At 39.1% G+C, this 20,090-nt stretch overlaps 2 protein-coding genes across 8 annotated transcripts; both read right to left on the bottom strand.

The window, feature by feature from the left end:
- Positions 1–618: 618 nt before the first annotated feature.
- LOC309696765 (uncharacterized protein) lies at positions 619–10,738 on the bottom strand. Of its 3 annotated transcripts, XM_082518147.1 has the most exons (8): positions 10,723–10,738; positions 7,378–7,498; positions 6,293–6,640; positions 5,919–6,065; positions 4,988–5,089; positions 1,549–1,586; positions 1,313–1,468; positions 619–853 (listed from the first exon to the last, which is right to left on the bottom strand). In XM_082518147.1, the coding sequence occupies exons 2-8, from the start codon at positions 7,409–7,411 to the stop codon at positions 749–751; spliced, it is 930 nt and encodes a 309-aa protein (XP_082374273.1). In that variant the 5' UTR covers positions 7,412–7,498; positions 10,723–10,738; the 3' UTR covers positions 619–748. The 3 variants fall into 3 exon arrangements, with proteins under 3 accessions (XP_082374273.1, XP_082374274.1, XP_082374275.1); XM_082518148.1 differs by lacking the exon at positions 10,723–10,738 and having other exon boundaries at positions 6,293–6,637; positions 7,378–7,565; XM_082518149.1 differs by lacking the exons at positions 619–853; positions 10,723–10,738 and adding an exon at positions 900–966 and having other exon boundaries at positions 7,378–7,565.
- A 2,074-nt stretch (positions 10,739–12,812) lies between these two features.
- Positions 12,813–18,536, bottom strand: LOC309696268 (uncharacterized protein). Of its 5 annotated transcripts, none has more exons than XM_082517420.1 (7): positions 18,321–18,536; positions 17,230–17,580; positions 16,856–17,002; positions 15,924–16,025; positions 13,917–13,954; positions 13,681–13,836; positions 12,813–13,220 (listed from the first exon to the last, which is right to left on the bottom strand). In XM_082517420.1, exons 1-7 carry the CDS (start codon positions 18,352–18,354, stop codon positions 13,110–13,112), a joined length of 939 nt encoding a protein of 312 aa, XP_082373546.1. In that variant the 5' UTR covers positions 18,355–18,536; the 3' UTR covers positions 12,813–13,109. The 5 variants fall into 5 exon arrangements, with proteins under 5 accessions (XP_082373546.1, XP_082373547.1, XP_082373549.1 ...); XM_082517421.1 differs by having other exon boundaries at positions 17,230–17,577; XM_082517422.1 differs by having other exon boundaries at positions 13,165–13,220; positions 13,646–13,836.
- Between the last annotated feature and the right edge of the window lie 1,554 nt (positions 18,537–20,090).

The raw sequence follows: 20,090 nt of genomic DNA, 5'->3' as shown, positions 1-20,090 counted from the left end.
AAATCCCGTGAAAATGTTCATGCCTGTCTGAGAAAAGTGTATAAAGTGTGTAGTGAGGGGTTTTACAGCCTTACATCTATACAGAAAATATTTACATCTATAATAAACGAGGGAACACTGTACATGTTTTGTACACTGATTGTACAAAACATGCACTAAACAAATCATACTTGTGAGTCCTCAAAGTTACACACCAATCATTGTGTACATTTGTAAATCTTACTTTATGGTTGTGGATCATATCGTACATATTTGCAAACCTTCTCTCCATATCTATGCTACGTCAACGTTTCTGACACTATTTAGAGAACAAATAAAAGGAGACACTTCAGACCTTCATCCAGTCTCAACTGAAACTTCAGCGCTGTTATGCTGAAAAGTTAAATATTAACAAGTGTAGGTATTAAAAAACATTTTTTACATTGGAATTTTTTTTCTGTCTTTTTATTTTGTTTGTTTCAGTCTGACTGATGACAACAGTAACAGGTGACACAGCAGTTAATCTGAGTTCCATTGGTTTGGTAAAATACACACTAACATAAAATAGATGAAGTTAGCCACCTGGAGCTTTGTTACTGACTACATTTAAGGATCGTGCTCCAGGAGCAGCCTGCCAGTCATACCATCATGCCATCTGTTAAACTAAACTAAAAGTAGCTGTAATAAAAACAACATACAGTGTAATTGTTTGACAGCAAGTAATAAAGATGGTCATAAACAGAAAAATATACTGTTGTATGGATTCTGTTCATCTGTTAGCCACCGAGCTTTCATCAGCAGCATCACTACTGATGTTTTTGGACATATGAGGAGGTGAAGCATCTGCGGTGTGGTCGGCAGAGCTGGCATGTACCTGGGGACGAAGTACAAACATATATTGCATTACCACAGGGGGCGCTGTTGGTGGCACGATAGTGGGAGAAATCCACTTCAGTATAATCAACTGCATTCATGTCATCTTCAGTCCTAAAGGAATCAAACTTCAGTCTCTCAAAATATGATGTAAATGAATAAAAATTCATACAGATAAACTCTGAGAGAAGATAAAATATGTGTACAAGAAATATTTATGTATGAAATCTTAAAAAACATTTGCTATCAGCTTGTTAATGAAACAAGAATGAACCAAAAAAAATGCAATTTCTGTTAAATGCAAAAAAACAAACAAAAACTAAAAAGCAGCATTTTTAAGCATTAATACTAGCAATCGCATAAAATATCTATCAATGATAAATTACTTTAATGCACAAACTGTGATCTAGATCCTAATTTCTGACCTCAGAGCTTAAAATCAGACCACAGTTTTACTTACTTTGTTGTGAGAAGAGGTGGAGAGGCTGTAGAGGTCTATTGTTTTCATCTCCATCTGGCTGGAGGTTTTTGGTGCAGCATCTGTTGAGGACACGTCTGCAGGAGGTGAACTGCTCTGTCTGTCCCCCTCTCTGATCTCTATATATATGTTGTTGCCCTGCAGAAGGAACAAACCAGCTGATTGATACAACTCAAGCTGTGATGAAGCTCAGCTGTCTCACAGTTCCTAAAACTCACCTGTGTGATGTCAGCACGCTCAGATTCCACAGGAGGTCCTGAAAAACATGCAGATAAGAAGATAAACATCAGTCTTTAACCAGTGGAACTACATCTGTAGATCTGAAAGGATCAGGCAAAGAGGACCAACGAGGCATTAATACTAAAGAAAAAGGAGCCTGCCTATCAATAATGAAAATTTCTTTTAACCAGTCATTGTTCTTATTCCCAAATGAAGAACTGATGGTGTTGACAAAGAGGGAAGGGTAGACTGATTAGACTGGATAGACTCAGTTTTAAATGTTATTTTCTTTTTTTTTTTTTCTTCTTTTTTTTTGGCCTGTCCCGTTTGGCTCTTTTGCCATCAGAATTTCAGAATTGTTGTCTAAAGGCAAAGAAAGATGCCCAACGGATTTACTTTACCAAACTGACCATCCCAGCCTTGCCGTAATGGTCCATTTGATTCACCTTTTATTGTTTATTTTATTTTCACTTACTGAATACGGGACAGACTTGACTGGGGGAAAGAAGGGGAGAAAGAAAGAGGGAAAGGGAAACAGCTGAGAAGAGGGACGGGGGAGAAGGGCAAAAGACAAAAACCAACAGAACGGGCAGAGAAAAAAAATGCATATATCAATCACCTGGATCACCTGCTGAGAAAGAAAAAAGAAAACAAGCAGAAGAGAACAAGAGTAATAGAATAAACAACATCACAATGATATATGGGAATATGACAGTAAATACTAAATGTTAAACATTATTGTGCAGCACATAAGATCAACAGAACACAGTGTGCTTTGAGGTAGGAGCCAAAAAGGGTGTAGTTTGTGGGTGTGATCACCCGTGTGTACAGCTGTGAGCATGGACGCGCTTGTTTTTTGTTTTTTAAAAGGTTCCTTCATGTAATAATCTGCTAGAGGGTGTGGGGGGGCCACAGCCCCGTCCTCCAGGGCATGAAGCAGGTGTGGAGGAGATCAAAACTCCAGACATCCAGAGGCCCCCAGAACACAAGAGACCAAGGAAGACCAACAGAGGGGCAGCTGCGCCACTGTCCCAGAAAGAGCTGAGGAGAGTCCCAGATGAGGGCTCACTCAGCAGCCGCGGAGCAGAAGCCAGGGGGAGTTGCAGTGATGCGCCCGTGAGCTCCGCCGGCAGCCAGCTGCGCCTGAGTGACCGAGCCCCAGGCCGAGAGGCCGGGGGCACCCCACCTCCGAAGTGGCCCGAGCGAGCCCCAGGCTCCAGGCCCCGATAAGCGGCCGCCAAGGAGTGAGCCGGTGTGTACCTGGACGCCCATCCCCGGACACAAAGAACCACCAACGCACCGATGTCTGAGGGAGTCCGCCACTGGCAGGGGAAGTGGTGGTAGGGGGAGATAGGCCTCCAAACCTTGGAGGGCCTGAGATGTCCCCAGAGAGGTGGCGCCTGACACCCAACCTGACATATAGACACAGACATACAGGCACACACAGATACAAACATCCATTCCCACCCTCATGCTCTCATATGCACTCACTCCACACTCAACCAACGTGGAGACAGACATAAAGAGACGTTGTACACACGATTACACTCCCCAAGCATACTCTACAAACCGGGTCTAGGTGCCCCCGCCCCTGGAGGGGGGAACTGCACCCCGTCCCAGGTGGTGTTTCCCTTTTCCCTGCGGTGGGGGGAGGCAGACCACCCCGACTCTGCAGCAGCAGGAAGGCTCCACACTCCAGACCGCAGTCGGACGGCCAATGTTATTTTCAATTTAGTTTTTAAAAATAATATCAAGAATGTTGGTCATGTGTTAAATATAAATAAAAACAATGCAATGATTCCCAAACCTCTTAAACTGATATTTTATTCATTAGAAAATAAAAAAAAATCAATCAAATGAGGCTTTTTTTTATAATGTCATGAAACACAGTAGCTCATTTTGAATTTAATGTCAGAAAAAATGCCTCACAAAAGTTTGCATGGGGGCAACAGGAGGCTGGAACAATAAGCATTGCTAAACCCAAACAGCTGGAAGAATAACTCTTTCGTAACAGGTCAGTAACTCGGTATAAAAAGAGCATCTTAAAGAGGTGAAGTTTCAAAGAAGTAAAGGAGTCTTCTCTCAGCTAAAGATCAATTTTCATTGACTGAAGCAAAGTGGAAAACTGTTCTGTAGTGAGATCAATTAAAAGCTGAAATTCTCTTGGATGTTGCATCTGCTGGACTAAAGAGAAAGACTGTTCCGTTTATTATCAGTGCTCAGGTCAAAAGCCTGCATCTCTGATGGTACGGGGCTTCATCAGTATCTGTGGAATTGGAAGCTTCAACACCTGAAAAAAGGCACCATCAATGCTGGAAGGTGTACTCCCATCCAGACGTCTTTTTAAGGGAAGGTCTTATATATAGGTATATTTCATCAACACAATATTAAACTGCATTCTGTATCTACTACACCAGCCTGGCTTCACGGCCTGGAGTCCAGACCTTTGACCAGCTCAAAATATTTGGAGCATCATGAAACCAAAAACATGACAGAGAAGACTCAGGACTGCTGAGCAGCTCGAAACCTCTAACAGACAAGAACAGGACGACATTCCTAACAGCTAGTCTCCTCAGTCCCCTCGGTCTCCAGATGTTTCCAGACTGTTGTTAAAAGATGAGGGGACGTTATGGTGCGCCATCAAATTCAGAATGAGCTAATAGTTTTCTGAAAATGGTACATGTTCTCAGTTTAAACATTTGATGTAATTTATGTGTTCTATTTGAATTTTGTGTTCATAATGTGACGAAAATGTTATTTTCCCAGTAAACAAACTGCATGATTTTAGAAGTTCTGACAGACTGAATTTGAGAATATTTGAGCCACAGTTGGAAGCTCATTTCAGGCTTTTAATTGTCATTTTCCTTGTGTTACTTATGTTGTCAGGACATTAATATTTTCTGGACAGAAACCAGTTCCCTATGATATGTATTTCTAAATTTTACTATGTTTAAGTTTTTAAAGGGTTTAATGGGACGACTCTTTGTTATATTTCCCTAAAAAGGTCCAGGGGATGAGGGAAAGTGATAAAAAGTGTCTGGGTCGAAAAAAGGAGACAGGGAGGCAAAATGGTTAAACTAAAGAGTTTTATTAATGCTTCTGTTAGTAACTGAACTAAAAGACATGGTTAAGCCGCTATCACCATTTAAAGAAGCAAACCAAAACTCAGGCATCAGTCAGTGAACTGAAAAAGTAGATTAAAAAAAAGGATTAGTCACCAAACACTCCTCTCCACCGAGCAGGAGCAAACAATCACCAAACACAGCTCACTAGCTGCACCCACCAACATGGCTCTCTGGCACCAGAGCTCACCTTTCTCTGCCTTGTAATTGCTGATGGGAGTCAGCTGTACAAAAAAATGTGGCAGGAGAGACAGCAGGACACACAGGGCAAGTAAAGAGTTAAAAACACCATCGTGCGTGTTTCCTGTAGCCTCACCTTTGGGTTTAGCTGTCCTCCTCATCATGTAGAAAATCAACGAAGTTGCTAAAAAGGCGCTGATGATAATGACCACAATAAGACGCACATAAATCAGCACATCTGCAGGAGTTTAACAGAGAAAGGTTTTTTACTCGCAGTGTAAACATGTGGAGCAAAGCCGGTTCATTTAGCAGTAAACATACAGTATAACATGTGTTTTTGGACTGAACACAGTTACTCAGGCATTTATGTGACAAACTGCTTATCAATCATGACAGAAAAACAAATCAGAAAAAATCAATTTCCTTCTGCATGAAATTATTTAATGAAGCACAGAAAGTATTTATACTTTAACCAAGTTTTCTGTATTGACTACCTGCTGTTGTACTTTCTGCTAAAACGTGAGCAGCTCCCTATTCTGCTTCACTCAGTAACAACTACAGCTCCCACAATGCTTTCCTCTGTCTGTGTCTGTTACACTGACACTTGTGAAAAAGCTCTGAAACCAAACAGTGACTAATCACAGTCTATATCTGTCATCTAGCACAGATGTCATGCAGTGCTGCTCTGAGGAAGTCAGCCATGTCCTCTCTCAGCTGCTGACCTGCTGTGGTGGAAACTTATTTCTTTAGCTGTTGTGCTTTTTACTGAACTCACTGCAATGATCAGTTTACAATCAAACACATGCTACATACATTTGACAGTTTTGACTTTAATTCTACTATCATGCCAATATTTTTCTACTTTAATTCGTTTCAACACATTTTTATCTTTTATTCAGAATAGAAAAGCGATTTATTGTCATTCTACATGTACATCAACACCGAGGAAAGAAGTTTACATTTTAGAAATGTTCTTCTTCCACATCTCACAGTGTGTCACTACTAGATAGTTCACTCATTAATGGATCACATATAAATCTGCATACATATAAAAATCTATAACGTACCTGAACTTCCAGAGGAGGCCGATGAAGGTGTGGAGCTTCCTGAAGTTGAGCTTAAACTCTGTGCTGTTGGTGGTGTGGAGGCTGATGAGAGAAACACTGAAGCTGAAAAAGGTCTCAGAGTCCCGTTTGGTGTTGAAGTGGTTGAAGCTGTGAACAATGAAACCATCAGAGTCATAATAAGACCACTTGAAGCAGTTTATATATCTGCATGTGACTGACGTGGTTATGGGCTGTTTGACAGCAGAACTGATGAAACTTGATGTTTCAGATAAATATAACATCTGTAGGTGATTTGAAGGAAAAGTAGCTGCTTTTGAGACGTGAAGCTTCTGTCACACCTTCAAAGACAAACACGACTGTTAGCAGAAACTCACCTTCTGTGACAATCAGCTCAAAATCATCGTTTCCATCTCGAACCAAAGTTCTGTCCAAAGAGCACCTGTACCATCCTGAGTCAGACTGTTTCAGCTGTGTGATGCTCACATACAGAGAATATGACAGAGTGTCTGTTTTTTCATATTTAATGCTGTATCTGCCGTTCTGAGCTGCATCATCAGATGTTTCAACAAGAATGTTTCCATTTTCACATTTTTCCTTACAGAAGAGTTTCCTGCTTCCAGGGAAATAAAAGTTGCATTTAACTGCGATGTTTCCTCCTTCCTCTGCTCTGTGAGGGAGAGTTTGTGCTTTGACCAAACCAGTGTTTCCATCCTGAAGTGCTGCTGAAAGGATGAACAATCATTAGTTACAATCTTACTATAGATTAAATGTGACAGATGATTATGAATTTGAACTGATCACAGAAGTTCAGTTAACTTCACTTTTCTGTTTTTAGTTGCAAACAGCAAACTTCCTGTTTTATACACAAACACAAAGCATCTGATGTGGAAGATTCAGAGTTTAAGGTTGTGAAAAAGATACAAAAATGAAATTTGACTTTTTTTATCTTTGATGACATCATCATCATCATCATCAGCAGCAGCAGCAGCAGCTATTTCCATATTTGTATGTGAAATGAACATTTTAGTCGCGCTGCTAAACATCCAGTTCTCACGTTGTCACCGCTCACTTTGTTGCTCTTCAGCTCATTAAGAGAAGAAATGAAACAGAGTGTTTGTTTCATCAGCTCTACTATTATAAGTTTGTCTCTCATAGAAGAGTAGAGGAAAAGTATTTGATTATAGATTCCATGTACAAGAAAAAAGTAGAAATTTCTGGGGATCAAACTGTTGGGAAACTAAAAATAATTTGCAAAGTGCAAAAAAGATTTTGTGGAAACATTTAAATTCCACTCATATCCAAACTTCACACTATGTTTAACCACAGAAAACAATAATTATGAGCGAGAACAAAGAAATGAAGAAGTGAGTCGCAAAACGAATTATAAATGAAAATAAAATGGAGACAAATAAGACTTAGAACAGAGAAAGTGACAGAAATAAGAAGAGAATTTACTCACTGAGGAAGATGAAGCAGAGCAAAGTGTGTTTCATCTCAGAGCTCTGATGGTTTAATGCTGCTTCAGTTCTTCTTTACTTCAAACCAGGAACTTCTTACTTCTCTTAATGACGAGGTCACGCCTTCAAACCACACACACACACACACACACACACACACACACACACACACACACACACACACACACACACACACACACACACTATTGCAACAGTGTTTCTTTATGGCTCAAAAGAAACTGACTGCTTGAGGTTTACTAAACTACAATTATACATTATTAGTTTAAACTAGACTTGCTCATTATACTAAAATGTTGTCAGTCCTCCATTTTCATCAGATCAAACACAACACTACAATCTTCCTAAAGGCTATTTTTGCATCTGCTCTGCAAAAATGTTCTTCACAGAGGCATGTCTGGAACTTTTGATCAAAATAACGCACCGTTGTTTAACTATTTGGTCTCAATACATTATGTCTGATGAAACAGACATAAAAATAACAAATGAATGAAAGTCAGTTAAAGACTTTGGAAATTAAAGAGGGGCAGTATGCAAACAAACAATATTTAATATTTCATTTATCACAAGACTCAGAAATAAAATCTTTATTTATTTAAAATTTCTATTTTAAATTGTGTATCATAACATCTTTTAATGTTCAGAAATTCATGCATTCTCTACCCAAACCTAAACACAATAATGGAGGAAAGGAAAATATTTACCAAGTGTTTACTTTTGTAATCATTCTTTTCTTCTTTATTTGAAGTTAATTTATTTTTTTTTATATTGTGTTGTAACAAAACTCTGACCAAACAGAATAACCTTATATACGTTATGTTTTTATTTTACCCGTTCACAAGAAATTGTAACCCCAGGTCAAAAAGATACAAAAGAAGTAGACTATATATATATATATATAAATCATAATAAATATAAATGTATCCTGTCCACCGCTCAGTTACATAACAACGTGGAGGCAAGGACATCACAGCACAAGCATACTCCCAGCCTATTATAAGTGTTGCACACAGACTACAAAAGTACAGACATTCTGCACTTACCTAGAAGTACAAATACTACTGTTAAAAAATACTCCAGTAAAAGTTGAAGTACTGATTCAACTTCTTTACTCAAGTTCTGAAATGTACTCAAAGTAATAAAGTAAAAAGTAGCTCTTTGGAGGATGTTTCTATTTTGGTGCAAAGCCAAATGAAACTTGTGCTATAATAACATGATGATAAAATAATATCACTAGATGGGAACACAAACTTTAGTGTCACTTTTTTAAATTCTAATCAATGAAAATAAGAGTGAAAATAAAAACTGTATATCCATTTACTGTTGTCTACATTGTAAAGGTTGACTTTGTATCTAAACAGGAAAATATGTATAGTGTAGCTGTCGCAGTAGGATGTAATTATATTGTTCAAAACTGAGTATTTAATGTAATTCCATATGTTGTATTGCTGCTACCTTTGGTGGACTTGTGTATTGCGCTTTGAGGTTCGCATGGTTTGGACGGATGTTCAATTAAGGCACACATGCCGCCGGTAGGTGAAGGATCAAGCAATTGCTCCTGAATATTTGGTAGAAAGGCGCACGCGATACGTTTTTGTTTGGGTTGTAATTTTATTTTGCTGACACAATATCTGTGTTTGCTGGTGAAGAGGAGGTAAAAAAAATACTGGTTAAACATCAGTTGGAGCGTGGCTCTTTACTCTAGCTAGAAATCATTTAGGGCATACATGTATGCCCTAAATGATCTCTAGCTGCAGCTAGAGATTATTTAGGGCATACAGCTAGAAATCATTTAGGGCATACAGCTAGAAATCATTTAGGGCATACAGCTAGAAATCATTTAGGGCATACAGCTAGAAACACAGATATGTAGAGCCAAATACTGTCAATAAGGCCTCTGCAATATTCTGAAGACAGTTAAACTTGTTAGGTAGTGATGTTCAGCAGGTGAAAATGCAAGCTCCATGAACACGCACAGCTGTGGATTCCAGCTGCTTCGATGTTGCATTAACTGGTATTAACTCAGCCAGTTAATGCGAGACAAATCCAGATGCTCATTAAAGATTTCTGGTTTGATCAGAAAAGAAAACATTGGTCCAAACACCTGAAAGTCCCAAAAACACATTGGGACTTCCGTAGACTGTCTCGATGTATCCGTGTGTTTCCATGGTGCTGATGCTGCGCTTTGCGGAAAGCTCCTGAAGCTTTTGAAGTGTCAGAATGTGGAAAGCTAACAACGTCCCTCTCACCAGAAGTTATTTTTAGCCAATAACAAGTTGAATCTGGTAGTTGGGGTTGTTAGCTAAGATACCGTCATTAAGAAGAGTCACAACTAATGTGTCTATGTGAGCTAATTTGCGATGTGCACCGTTGGCGCAGCCATTTATTTTTTGATGCACCCTCTCAGATTAATTCACTGCGTGTCGAGCCCAGGGCTGTACTGGGACAAAAAAAACAGCCCGGGCATTTTGACTAAAAGAATAAACAACAATTTTAGGGATTTCTATGAAACTTCATACTAACCACAAATAAACCCGTCTAAAAATGAAATTGATCAGTTTCTTGATAATGTAACCCTTCAAAAATTACTAGACAGTCGAGCAATGGAACTGGATTTGCCACTGACGCCAGGTGAACTCCAGGAAGCCCTGATAAGTATGCCCAATAATAAGGCTCCAGGTCCAGACGGCTTTCCAGCAGAATTCTACAAAGAATTCTGGACAATTCTGGCACCTGTATTCCACAGAATGTTCCAAGAAATTAAGGAAAATGCCAGACTTCCACCAAATATGAATTCTGCCAACATTAATCTCCTGCTAAAACCAGGCAAAGACCCTTTATTTCCCTCAAGCTATCGTTCAGTATCCCTGATTCATGTAGACCTCAAAATAATCTGCAAAGCTTAGAGAAAATAACCCTTCTCTTAATTCATTCTGACCAAACCAGTTTCAGGCAGGCACTCATCAACAAATACATGTAGATTACTTAATTCAATAGACTAATCATGCAATAAAAACACTGAAATCACAATATTGTCTCTAGATGCAGAAAAGGCATTTGGCAGAGTTAACTGGAAATTTTTATTTGCAGCTTTACTTTGATTGCAATATTTTTGTATTTTAATTTATTTCAACACATTTTTATCTTTTACTCAGAATAGAATAGCGATTTATTGTCATTCTACATGTACTTCAACACCGAGGAAAGAAGTTTACATTTTAGAAATGTTCTTCTTCCAAATCTCACAGCGTGTCACTACTAGATAGTTTACTCATTGATGGATCTTCATCACATGTAAATCTGCATACATATAAAAATCTATAACGCACCTGAACTTCCAGAGGAGGCTGATGAAGGTGTGGAGCTTCCTGAAGTTGAGCTTAAACTCTGTGCTGTTGGTGGTGTGGAGGCTGATGAGAGAAACACTGAAGCTGAAAAAGGTCTCAGAGTCATGTAACTGTGATGTTTCCTCCTTCCTCTGCTCTGTGGGTGAGAGTTTGTGCTTTGACCAAACCAGTGTTTTCATCCTGAAGTGCTGCTGAAAGGATGAACAATTGTTAGTTACAATCTTACTATAGATTAAATGTGACAGCTGTGTTTATGTTTGCATGTGAAATGTGCGTTTTAGTGGTAGGACTGCAAAACATCCAAAGCTTTAAGTTTGTCACCGCTCACTGTGCTGTTGCTCTTCAGCTCATTAAAAGAAGAAATAAAACACAGTGTTTGTTTCATCAGCTCTACTATTTTAAGTTTGTCATTCAGAGGAAAAATATTTGATTACAGATTCAATGTACAATAAAAAGTAGGAAAATATTTCTGGGGATCAAACTGGTTTGAATCTCAAAATAATTTGCAAACTGCAAGAAACAAGTTTGTGGAAATATTTAAATTCCACTCATTTCCAAACTTCATACTATGTTTAACCACAGAAACCAGTAACTGTGGGAGAAAACAAGCAAACACAGCCTCTCCCTAACAGTTTTTACCAATCAGAAGCACAATTCCATATATAATCCTGTGTAATATTAAGTGAGCGTCATTTTCTTTCAGCTACTTGCAGACTGTTGCTTTTTGACTGAAGGAGAATCCATGTACCTTTCGTGGCCTAGCTGTTTCGCAGATTTTTTTTTTGTGCAAATTTGCATGCTTTTTTTTTTTTTTTTTTTTTATTTACAGCGCATTGTGTTCTGCGTCCTGATTGGCTGTAGGCCATTGTCCATCAATCTCGTGCCATGTCTCCTGTACAGTAAAGAATCCATTCAGCTTGTCAAATTTACATAAATCTTCGATCGGTGTGACTGTGTGCTGTACTGTTGTTTGTAAGTTTTCTCCCCAACAAATGTGCCTTTGGTTTCATTGTATAACACTGGTGTTACATGTTACAGTGTGGGTGGGGTGTTTGCCTGCTCTCTCCGCCTCCTTCTCTCTTGCCACTCCTACCCCTCTGTCTCTCTCACCCATCTCTCTCCCCAGGACACAGCTGCTGTTCACTGGCCTCGTTTACCATCTGGGCCCAGTCAGTAATCACCTCTGAGGTTATTAAGCTGGGGATGACCTGTGTGTGAATTGGTTTTTCCCCTGTTGCTCTACACAATTTCTTCTAGGTGTTGGAAAGGCTCCTTTGCGTGTTTGTCATGCCCGTGGTGAGCAGTTACAGGCTTGTGGGCCCCACAGGTGTCTCCCCGTGGCGAGGAGTTAAGTAAGTAGTGTGAGAAGCGGGAAGCGCCTCCTTTATTTGTTTGGTAGTTTTTTTCCTTTGTTGCTGCGACTACTTCCTTTGTTTTTTTTTTGGCATTACTGGTAAAAAACGGCTTTGCCGGCTCTTTAAGTTAAGATTATTTGTAATAAAACTATTTTACATACTGAACACCTCTGTCTGGTTTCCTTTTCATTCCATTCCTGACCCATTTATCACCGGTCCCCACACTCACACCCCTTATTTTTCTATGAAGGTTTGAGCTTAAACAAGAGAAAATGTGAAAATGTTCATGCCTGTCTGAGAAAAGTGTATAAAGTGTGTAGTGAGGGGTTTTACAGCCTTACATCTATACAGAAAATTTTTACATCTATAATAAACGAGGGAACACTGTACATGTTTTGTACACTGATTGTACAAAACATGCACTAAACAAATCATACTTGTGAGTCCTCAAAGTTACACACCAATCATTGTGTACATTTTTAAATCTTACTTTATGGTTGTGGATCATATCGTACATATTTGCAAACCTTCTCTCCATATCTATGCTACGTCAACGTTTCTGACACTATTTAGAGAACAAATAAAAGGAGACACTTCAGACCTTCATCCAGTCTCAACTGAAACTTCAGCGCTGTTATGCTGAAAAGTTAAATATTAACAAGTGTAGGTATTAAAAAACATTTTTTACATTGGAATTTTTTTTTCTGTCTTTTTATTGTTTGTTTCAGTCTGACTGATGACAACAGTAACAGGTGACACAGCAGTTAATCTGAGTTCCATTGGTTTGGTAAAATACACACTAACATAAAATAGATGAAGTTAGCCACCTGGAGCTTTGTTACTGACTACATTTAAGGATCGTGCTCCAGGAGCAGCCTGCCAGTCATACCATCATGCCATCTGTTAAACTAAACTAAAAGTAGCTGTAATAAAAACAACATACAGTGTAATTGTTTGACAGCAAGTAATAAAGATGGTCATAAACAGAAAAATATACTGTTGTATGGATTCTGTTCATCTGTTAGCCACCGAGCTTTCATCAGCAGCATCACTAGGCCTACTGATGTTTTTGGACATATGAGGAGGTGAAGCATCTGCGGTGTGGTCGGCAGAGCTGGCATGTACCTGGGGACGAAGTACAAACATAAATTGCATTACCACAGGGGGCGCTGTTGGTGGCACGATAGTGGGAGAAATCCACTTCAGTATAATCAACTGCATTCATGTCATCTTCAGTCCTAAAGGAATCAAACTTCAGTCTCTCAAAATATGATGTAAATGAATAAAAATTCATACAGATAAACTCTGAGAGAAGATAAAATATGTGTACAAGAAATATTTATGTATGAAATCTTAAAAAACATTTGCTATCAGCTTGTTAATGAAACAAGAATGAACCAAAAAAATGCAATTTCTGTTAAATGCAAAAAAAACAAACAAAAAACTAAAAAGCAGCATTTTTAAGCATTAATACTGGCAATCGCATAAAATATCTATCAATGATAAATTACTTTAATGCACAAACTGTGATCTAGATCCTAATTTCTGACCTCAGAGCTTAAAATCCGACCACAGTTTTAATTACTTTGTTGTGAGGAGAGGTGGAGAGGCTGTAGAGGTCTATTGTTTTCATCTCCATCTGGTTGGAGGTTTTTGGTGCAGCATCTGTTGAGGACACTTCTGCAGGAGGTGAACTGCTCTGTCTGTTCCCCTCTCTGATCTCTATATATACATTGTTGCCCTGCAGAAGGAACAAACCAGCTGATTGATACAACTCAAGCTGTGATGAAGCTCAGCTGTCTCACAGTTCCTAAAACTCACCTGTGTGATGTCAGCACGCTCAGATTCCACAGGAGGTCCTGAAAAACATGCAGATAAGAAGATAAACATCAGTCTTTAACCAGTGGAACTACATCTGTAGATCTGAAAGGATCAGGCAAAGAGGACCAACGAGGGATTAATACTAAAGAAAAAGGAGCCTGCCTATCAATAATGAAAATTTCTTTTAACCAGTCATTGTTCTTATTCCCAAATGAAGAACTGATGGTGTTGACAAAGAGGGAAGGGTAGACTGATTAGACTGGATAGACTCAGTTTTAAATCTTATTTTCAATTTAGTTTTCAAAAATAATATCAAGAATGTTGGTCATGTGTTAAATATAAATAAAAACAATGCAATGATTCCCAAATCTCTTAAACTGATATTTTATTCATTAGAAAATTAAAAAAAAAAAAAACAATCAAATGAGGCTTTTTTTTTTATAATGTCATGAAACACAGTAGCTCATTTTGAATTTGATATCAGAAAAAATGCCTCACAAAAGTTTGCATGGGTGCAACAGGAGGCTGGAACAATAAGCATTGCTAAACCCAAACAGCTGGAAGAATAACTCTTTCGTAACAGGTCAGTAACTCGGTATAAAAAGAGCATCTTAAAGAGGTGAAGTTTCAAAGAAGTAAAGGAGTCTTCTCTCAGCTAAAGATCAATTTTCATTGACTGAAGCAAAGTGGAAAAGTGTTCTGTAGTGAGATCAATTAAAAGCTGAAATTCTCTTGGATGTTGCGTCTGCTGGACTAAAGAGAAAGACTGTTCCGTTTATTATCAGTGCTCGGGTCAAAAGCCTGCATCTCTGATGGTACGGGGGTGCATCAGTATCTGTGGAATTGGAAGCTTCAACACCTGAAAAAAGGCACCATCAATGCTGGAAGGTGTACTCCCATCCAGACGTCTTTTTAAGGGAAGGTCTTATATATAGGTATATTTCATCAACACAATATTAAACTGCATTCTGTATCTACTACACCAGCCTGGCTTCACGGCCTGGAGTCCAGACCTTTGACCAGCTCAAAATATTTGGAGCATCATGAAACCAAAAACATGACAGAGAAGACTCAGGACTGCTGAGCAGCTCGAAACCTCTAACAGACAAGAACAGGACGACATTCCTAACAGCTAGTCTCCTCAGTCCCCTCGGTCTCCAGATGTTTCCAGACTGTTGTTAAAAGATGAGGGGACGTTATGGTGCGCCATCAAATTCAGAATGAGCTAATAGTTTTCTGAAAATGGTACATGTTCTCAGTTTAAACATTTGATGTAATTTATGTGTTCTATTTGAATTTTGTGTTCATAATGTGACGAAAATGTTATTTTCCCAGTAAACAAACTGCATGATTTTAGAAGTTCTGACAGACTGAATTTGAGAATATTTGAGCCACAGTTGGAAGCTCATTTCAGGCTTTTAATTGTCATTTTCCTTGTGTTACTTATGTTGTCAGGACATTAATATTTTCTGGACAGAAACCAGTTCCCTATGATATGTATTTCTAAATTTTACTATGTTTAAGTTTTTAAAGGGTTTAATGGGACGACTCTTTGTTATATTTCCCTAAAAAGGTCCAGGGGATGAGGGAAAGTGATAAAAAGTGTCTGGGTCGAAAAAAGGAGACAGGGAGGCAAAATGGTTAAACTAAAGAGTTTTATTAATGCTTCTGTTAGTAACTGAACTAAAAGACATGGTTAAGCCGCTATCACCATTTAAAGAAGCAAACCAAAACTCAGGCATCAGTCAGTGAACTGAAAAAGTAGATTAAAAAAAAGGATTAGTCACCAAACACTCCTCTCCACCGAGCAGGAGCAAACAATCACCAAACACAGCTCACTAGCTGCACCCACCAACATGGCTCTCTGGCACCAGAGCTCACCTTTCTCTGGCTTTTAATTGCTGATGGGAGTCAGCTGTACAAAAAAATGTGGCAGGAGAGACAGCAGGACACACAGGGCAACTAAAGAGTTAAAAACACCATCGTGCGTGTTTCCTGTAGCCTCACCTTTGGGTTTAGCTGTCCTCCTCATCATGTAGAAAATCAACGAAGTTGCTAAAAAGGCGCTGATGATAATGACCACAATAAGACGCACATAAATCACCACATCTGCAGGTGTTTAACAGAGAAGGGTTCTTTTACTCGCAGTGTAAACATGTGGAGCAAAGCCGGTTCATTTAGCAGTAAACATACAGTATAACATGTGTTTTTGGACTGAACACAGTTACTCAGGCATTTATGTGACAAACTGCTTATCAATCATGACAGAAAAACAAATCAGAAAAAATCAATTTCCTTCTGCATGAAATTATTTAATGAAGCACAGAAAGTATTTATACTTTAACCAAGTTTTCTGTATTGACTACCTGCTGTTGTACTTTCTGCTAAAACGTGAGCAGCTCCCTATTCTGCTTCACTCAGTAACAACTACAGCTCCCACAATGCTTTCCTCTGTCTGTGTCTGTTACACTGACACTTGTGAAAAAGCTCTGAAACCAAACAGTGACTAATCACAGTCTGTATCTGTCATCTAGCACAGATGTCATGCAGTGCTGCTCTGAGGAAGTCAGCCATGTCCTCTCTCAGCTGCTGACCTGCTGTGGTGGAAACTTATTTCTTTAGCTGTTGTGCTTTTTACTGAACTCACTGCAATGATCAGTTTTCAGTCAAACACGTGTTACATTCATTTGACAGTTTTGACTTTAATTCTACTATCATGCCAATATTTTTCTACTTTAATTCGTTTCAACACATTTTTATCTTTTATTCAGAATAGAAAAGCGATTTATTGTCATTCTACATGTACATCAACACCGAGGAAAGAAGTTTACATTTTAGAAATGTTCTTCTTCCACATCTCACAGTGTGTCACTACTAGATAGTTCACTCATTAATGGATCACATATAAATCTGCATACATATAAAAATCTATAACGTACCTGAACTTCCAGAGGAGGCTGATGAAGGTGTGGAGCTTCCTGAAGTTGAGCTTAAACTCTGTGCTGTTGGTGGTGTGGAGGCTGATGAGAGAAACACTGAAGCTGAAAAAGGTCTCAGAGTCCCGTTTGGTGTTGAAGTGGTTGAAGCTGTGAACAATGAAACCATCAGAGTCATAATAAGACCACTTGAAGCAGTTTATATATCTGCATGTGACTGACGTGGTTATGGGCTGTTTGACAGCAGAACTGATGAAACTTGATGTTTCAGATAAATATAACATCTGTAGGTGATTTGAAGGAAAAGTAGCTGCTTTTGAGACGTGAAGCTTCTGTCACACCTTCAAAGACAAACACGACTGTTAGCAGAAACTCACCTTCTGTGACAATCAGCTCAAAATCATCGTTTCCATCTGGAACCAAAGTTCTGTCCAAAGAGCACCTGTACCATCCTGAGTCAGACTGTTTCAGCTGTGTGATGCTCACATACATAATATCATATGAGGTAACACCTTTTTTTACATATTTAATGCTGTATCTGCCGTTCTGAGCTGCATCATCAGATGTTTCAACAAGAATGTTTCCATCTTCACATTTTTCCTTACAGAAGAGTTTCCTGCTTCCAGGGAAATAAAAGTTGCATTTAACTGCGATGTTTCCTCCTTCCTCTGCTCTGTGGGTGAGAGTTTGTGCTTTGACCAAACCAGTGTTTCCATCCTGAAGTGCTGCTGAAAGGATGAACAATCATTAGTTACAATCTTACTATAGATTAAATGTGACAGATGATTATGAATTTGAACTGATGACAGAAGTTCAGTTAACTTCACTTTTCTGTTTTTAGTTGCAAACAGCAAACTTCCTGTTTTATACACAAACACAAAGCATCTGATGTGGAAGATTCAGAGTTTAAGGTTGTGAAAAAGATACAAAAATGAAATTTGACTTTTTTTTATCTTTGATGACATCATCATCATCATCAGCAGCAGCAGCAGCAGCAGCTATTTCCATATTTGTATGTGAAATGAACATTTTAGTCGCGCTGCTAAACATCCAGTTCTCACTTTGTCACCGCTGACTTTGTTGCTCTTCAGCTCATTAAGAGAAGAAATGAAACACAGAGTGTTTGTTTCATCAGCTCTACTATTATAAGTTTGTCTCTCATAGAAGAGTAGAGGAAAAGTATTTGATTACAGATTCCATGTACAAGAAAAAAGTAGAAATTTCTGGGGATCAAACTGTTGGGAAACTAAAAATAATTTGCAAAGTGCAAAAAAAATTTTGTGGAAACATTTAAATTCCACTCATATCCAAACTTCACACTATGTTTAACCACAGAAAACAATAATTATGAGCGAGAACAAAGAAATGAAGAAGTGAGTCGCAAAACGAATTATAAATGAAAATAAAATGGAGACAAATAAGACTTAGAACAGAGAAAGTGACAGAAATAAGAAGAGAATTTACTCACTGAGGAAGATGAAGCAGAGCAAAGTGTGTTTCATCTCAGAGCTCTGATGGTTTAATGCTGCTTCAGTTCGTCTTCACTTCAAACCAGGAACTTCTTACTTCTCTTAATGAGGAGGTCACGCCTTCAAACCACACACACACACACACACACACACACACACACACACACACACACACACACACACACACACACACACACACACACACACACACACACACACTCCTGCTCTCTAACCAGTCGGAGTGAGTGATGTGATCCTACTACAAGGCAGATAAATCCCCACTGTCTGAGTGTGTGTGCAGGTCTGGATCCTGGAGGTCACGCTGGAAGGATCCATCTAGTGGAATCTCTGGACTCTCTTCATGGAGCTCATGGCTCAGTAAAACAGCTGACAGAGACACGGAGCATCGTTGATCACATGATCTCTTATCTTACCTGCTTAGCCTCTTGTGTCCTTGTCTAGTCTCGTGTTTTTTGTATTACTTTTCCCTGGAACACTCTCTCACAAACTTAAAGAGGAATTACGGATTTGATCAACTGGTCCCTGAATGCAATTCACACCCTTTTCTCAACGAGAAGTCTGAGCTCGGTTGAGCCTGAGTGTTGAAGATATCTACCTATTCGGAACCATGATAACAGGGTTCTTGCTGATCGGAGCTGGCTTGGCCCTGGCTTATCGAAGATTAAAGAAAGCGGAATCAGCTGTTCAAAACCCCCCACAAGGCTGCCCGCTGAGATTGAAACAATGGGACGAGTAGTGAGTTCTCAAAATGGGCTCATTGAGCACAGCACGCATAAGATCTTGGAGAAGCTTACAGCTGCTGTGAACACTCAGAATACGACCTCTGAGCGAAACTTGATCACATCTTGGAGAAGCTCACTGTGGTTGTGAGTTCTCAGAATCGGCTCTTTGAGCATAAAAAGGACAACATCACGGAGCGTAAGTTTGATAACATCATGGAGAAGCTCACGGCTCTCCAACGGGAGATTGAGAGACCAGTGTCGGACTGTTAGAACAGCTTTGAAATTCACATGAGTTGTTCGCACTAAAGTAAAAACCCGGCGAAGATGGCGGTCGACTGGACCAGCGCAGACATGCTGCAGGACCAGATGTGCTGTCTACACCGGCTCTCTCTTACCCTTTACCTGCCCCTGTTGCTTGTGCTCTTGTGTTTCTATGGTGTATTAGTAGTCATGTGCTTGCACTTTATGCAACTCACACACAAGTGCAGAGTTTAACACGTAGTTTTTTGCTTTGTATCTGTAACCAGACCTTAACAAAAAATGTGTAACTTGTGTAAATATTTTTTTTCAAACACAAATCTTTTTTTACACACACACAAATTCTCATATATCATTGCACAAACATTTTCAGATATTTCGGTTTACAAGGTAACAAAACTCAGTCCACAACTACACATTTGATTTACAAGTACAAAATATTTATGGCCACAATTTGAGCCCATACACTCCCATCCAATCTGTGAAATGTGCCATGATACTTCTGCTGTGCATACACAAAGTTTCACAACACATCTTCTAAAGAGCTGCAAACTTCTGTATAGATGTACATGTAAGAACTGCATACACACGCTGAGGCTACATGACTGGCTAATATTGACCATTTTAACAGTTCACTGCTGCTTCCCCTTAATTCTCTGCAGCAGCATGTTTAGATGAGCTTCAGCTGATCTGCATGGACTGCTGGCTGAGCTTAACTCAGGATAATGTGTTTTAATGTTAAAATAGGGCTTCATGTCTTGTGTCATT

This window comes from Aulonocara stuartgranti, assembly GCF_965226115.1.
Source record: "Aulonocara stuartgranti genome assembly, chromosome: 20".
NCBI lineage: Eukaryota > Metazoa > Chordata > Actinopteri > Cichliformes > Cichlidae > Aulonocara > Aulonocara stuartgranti.
Note: the sequence above shows the minus strand (reverse complement) of the source record. Positions and strands in the feature narration are given on the sequence as shown.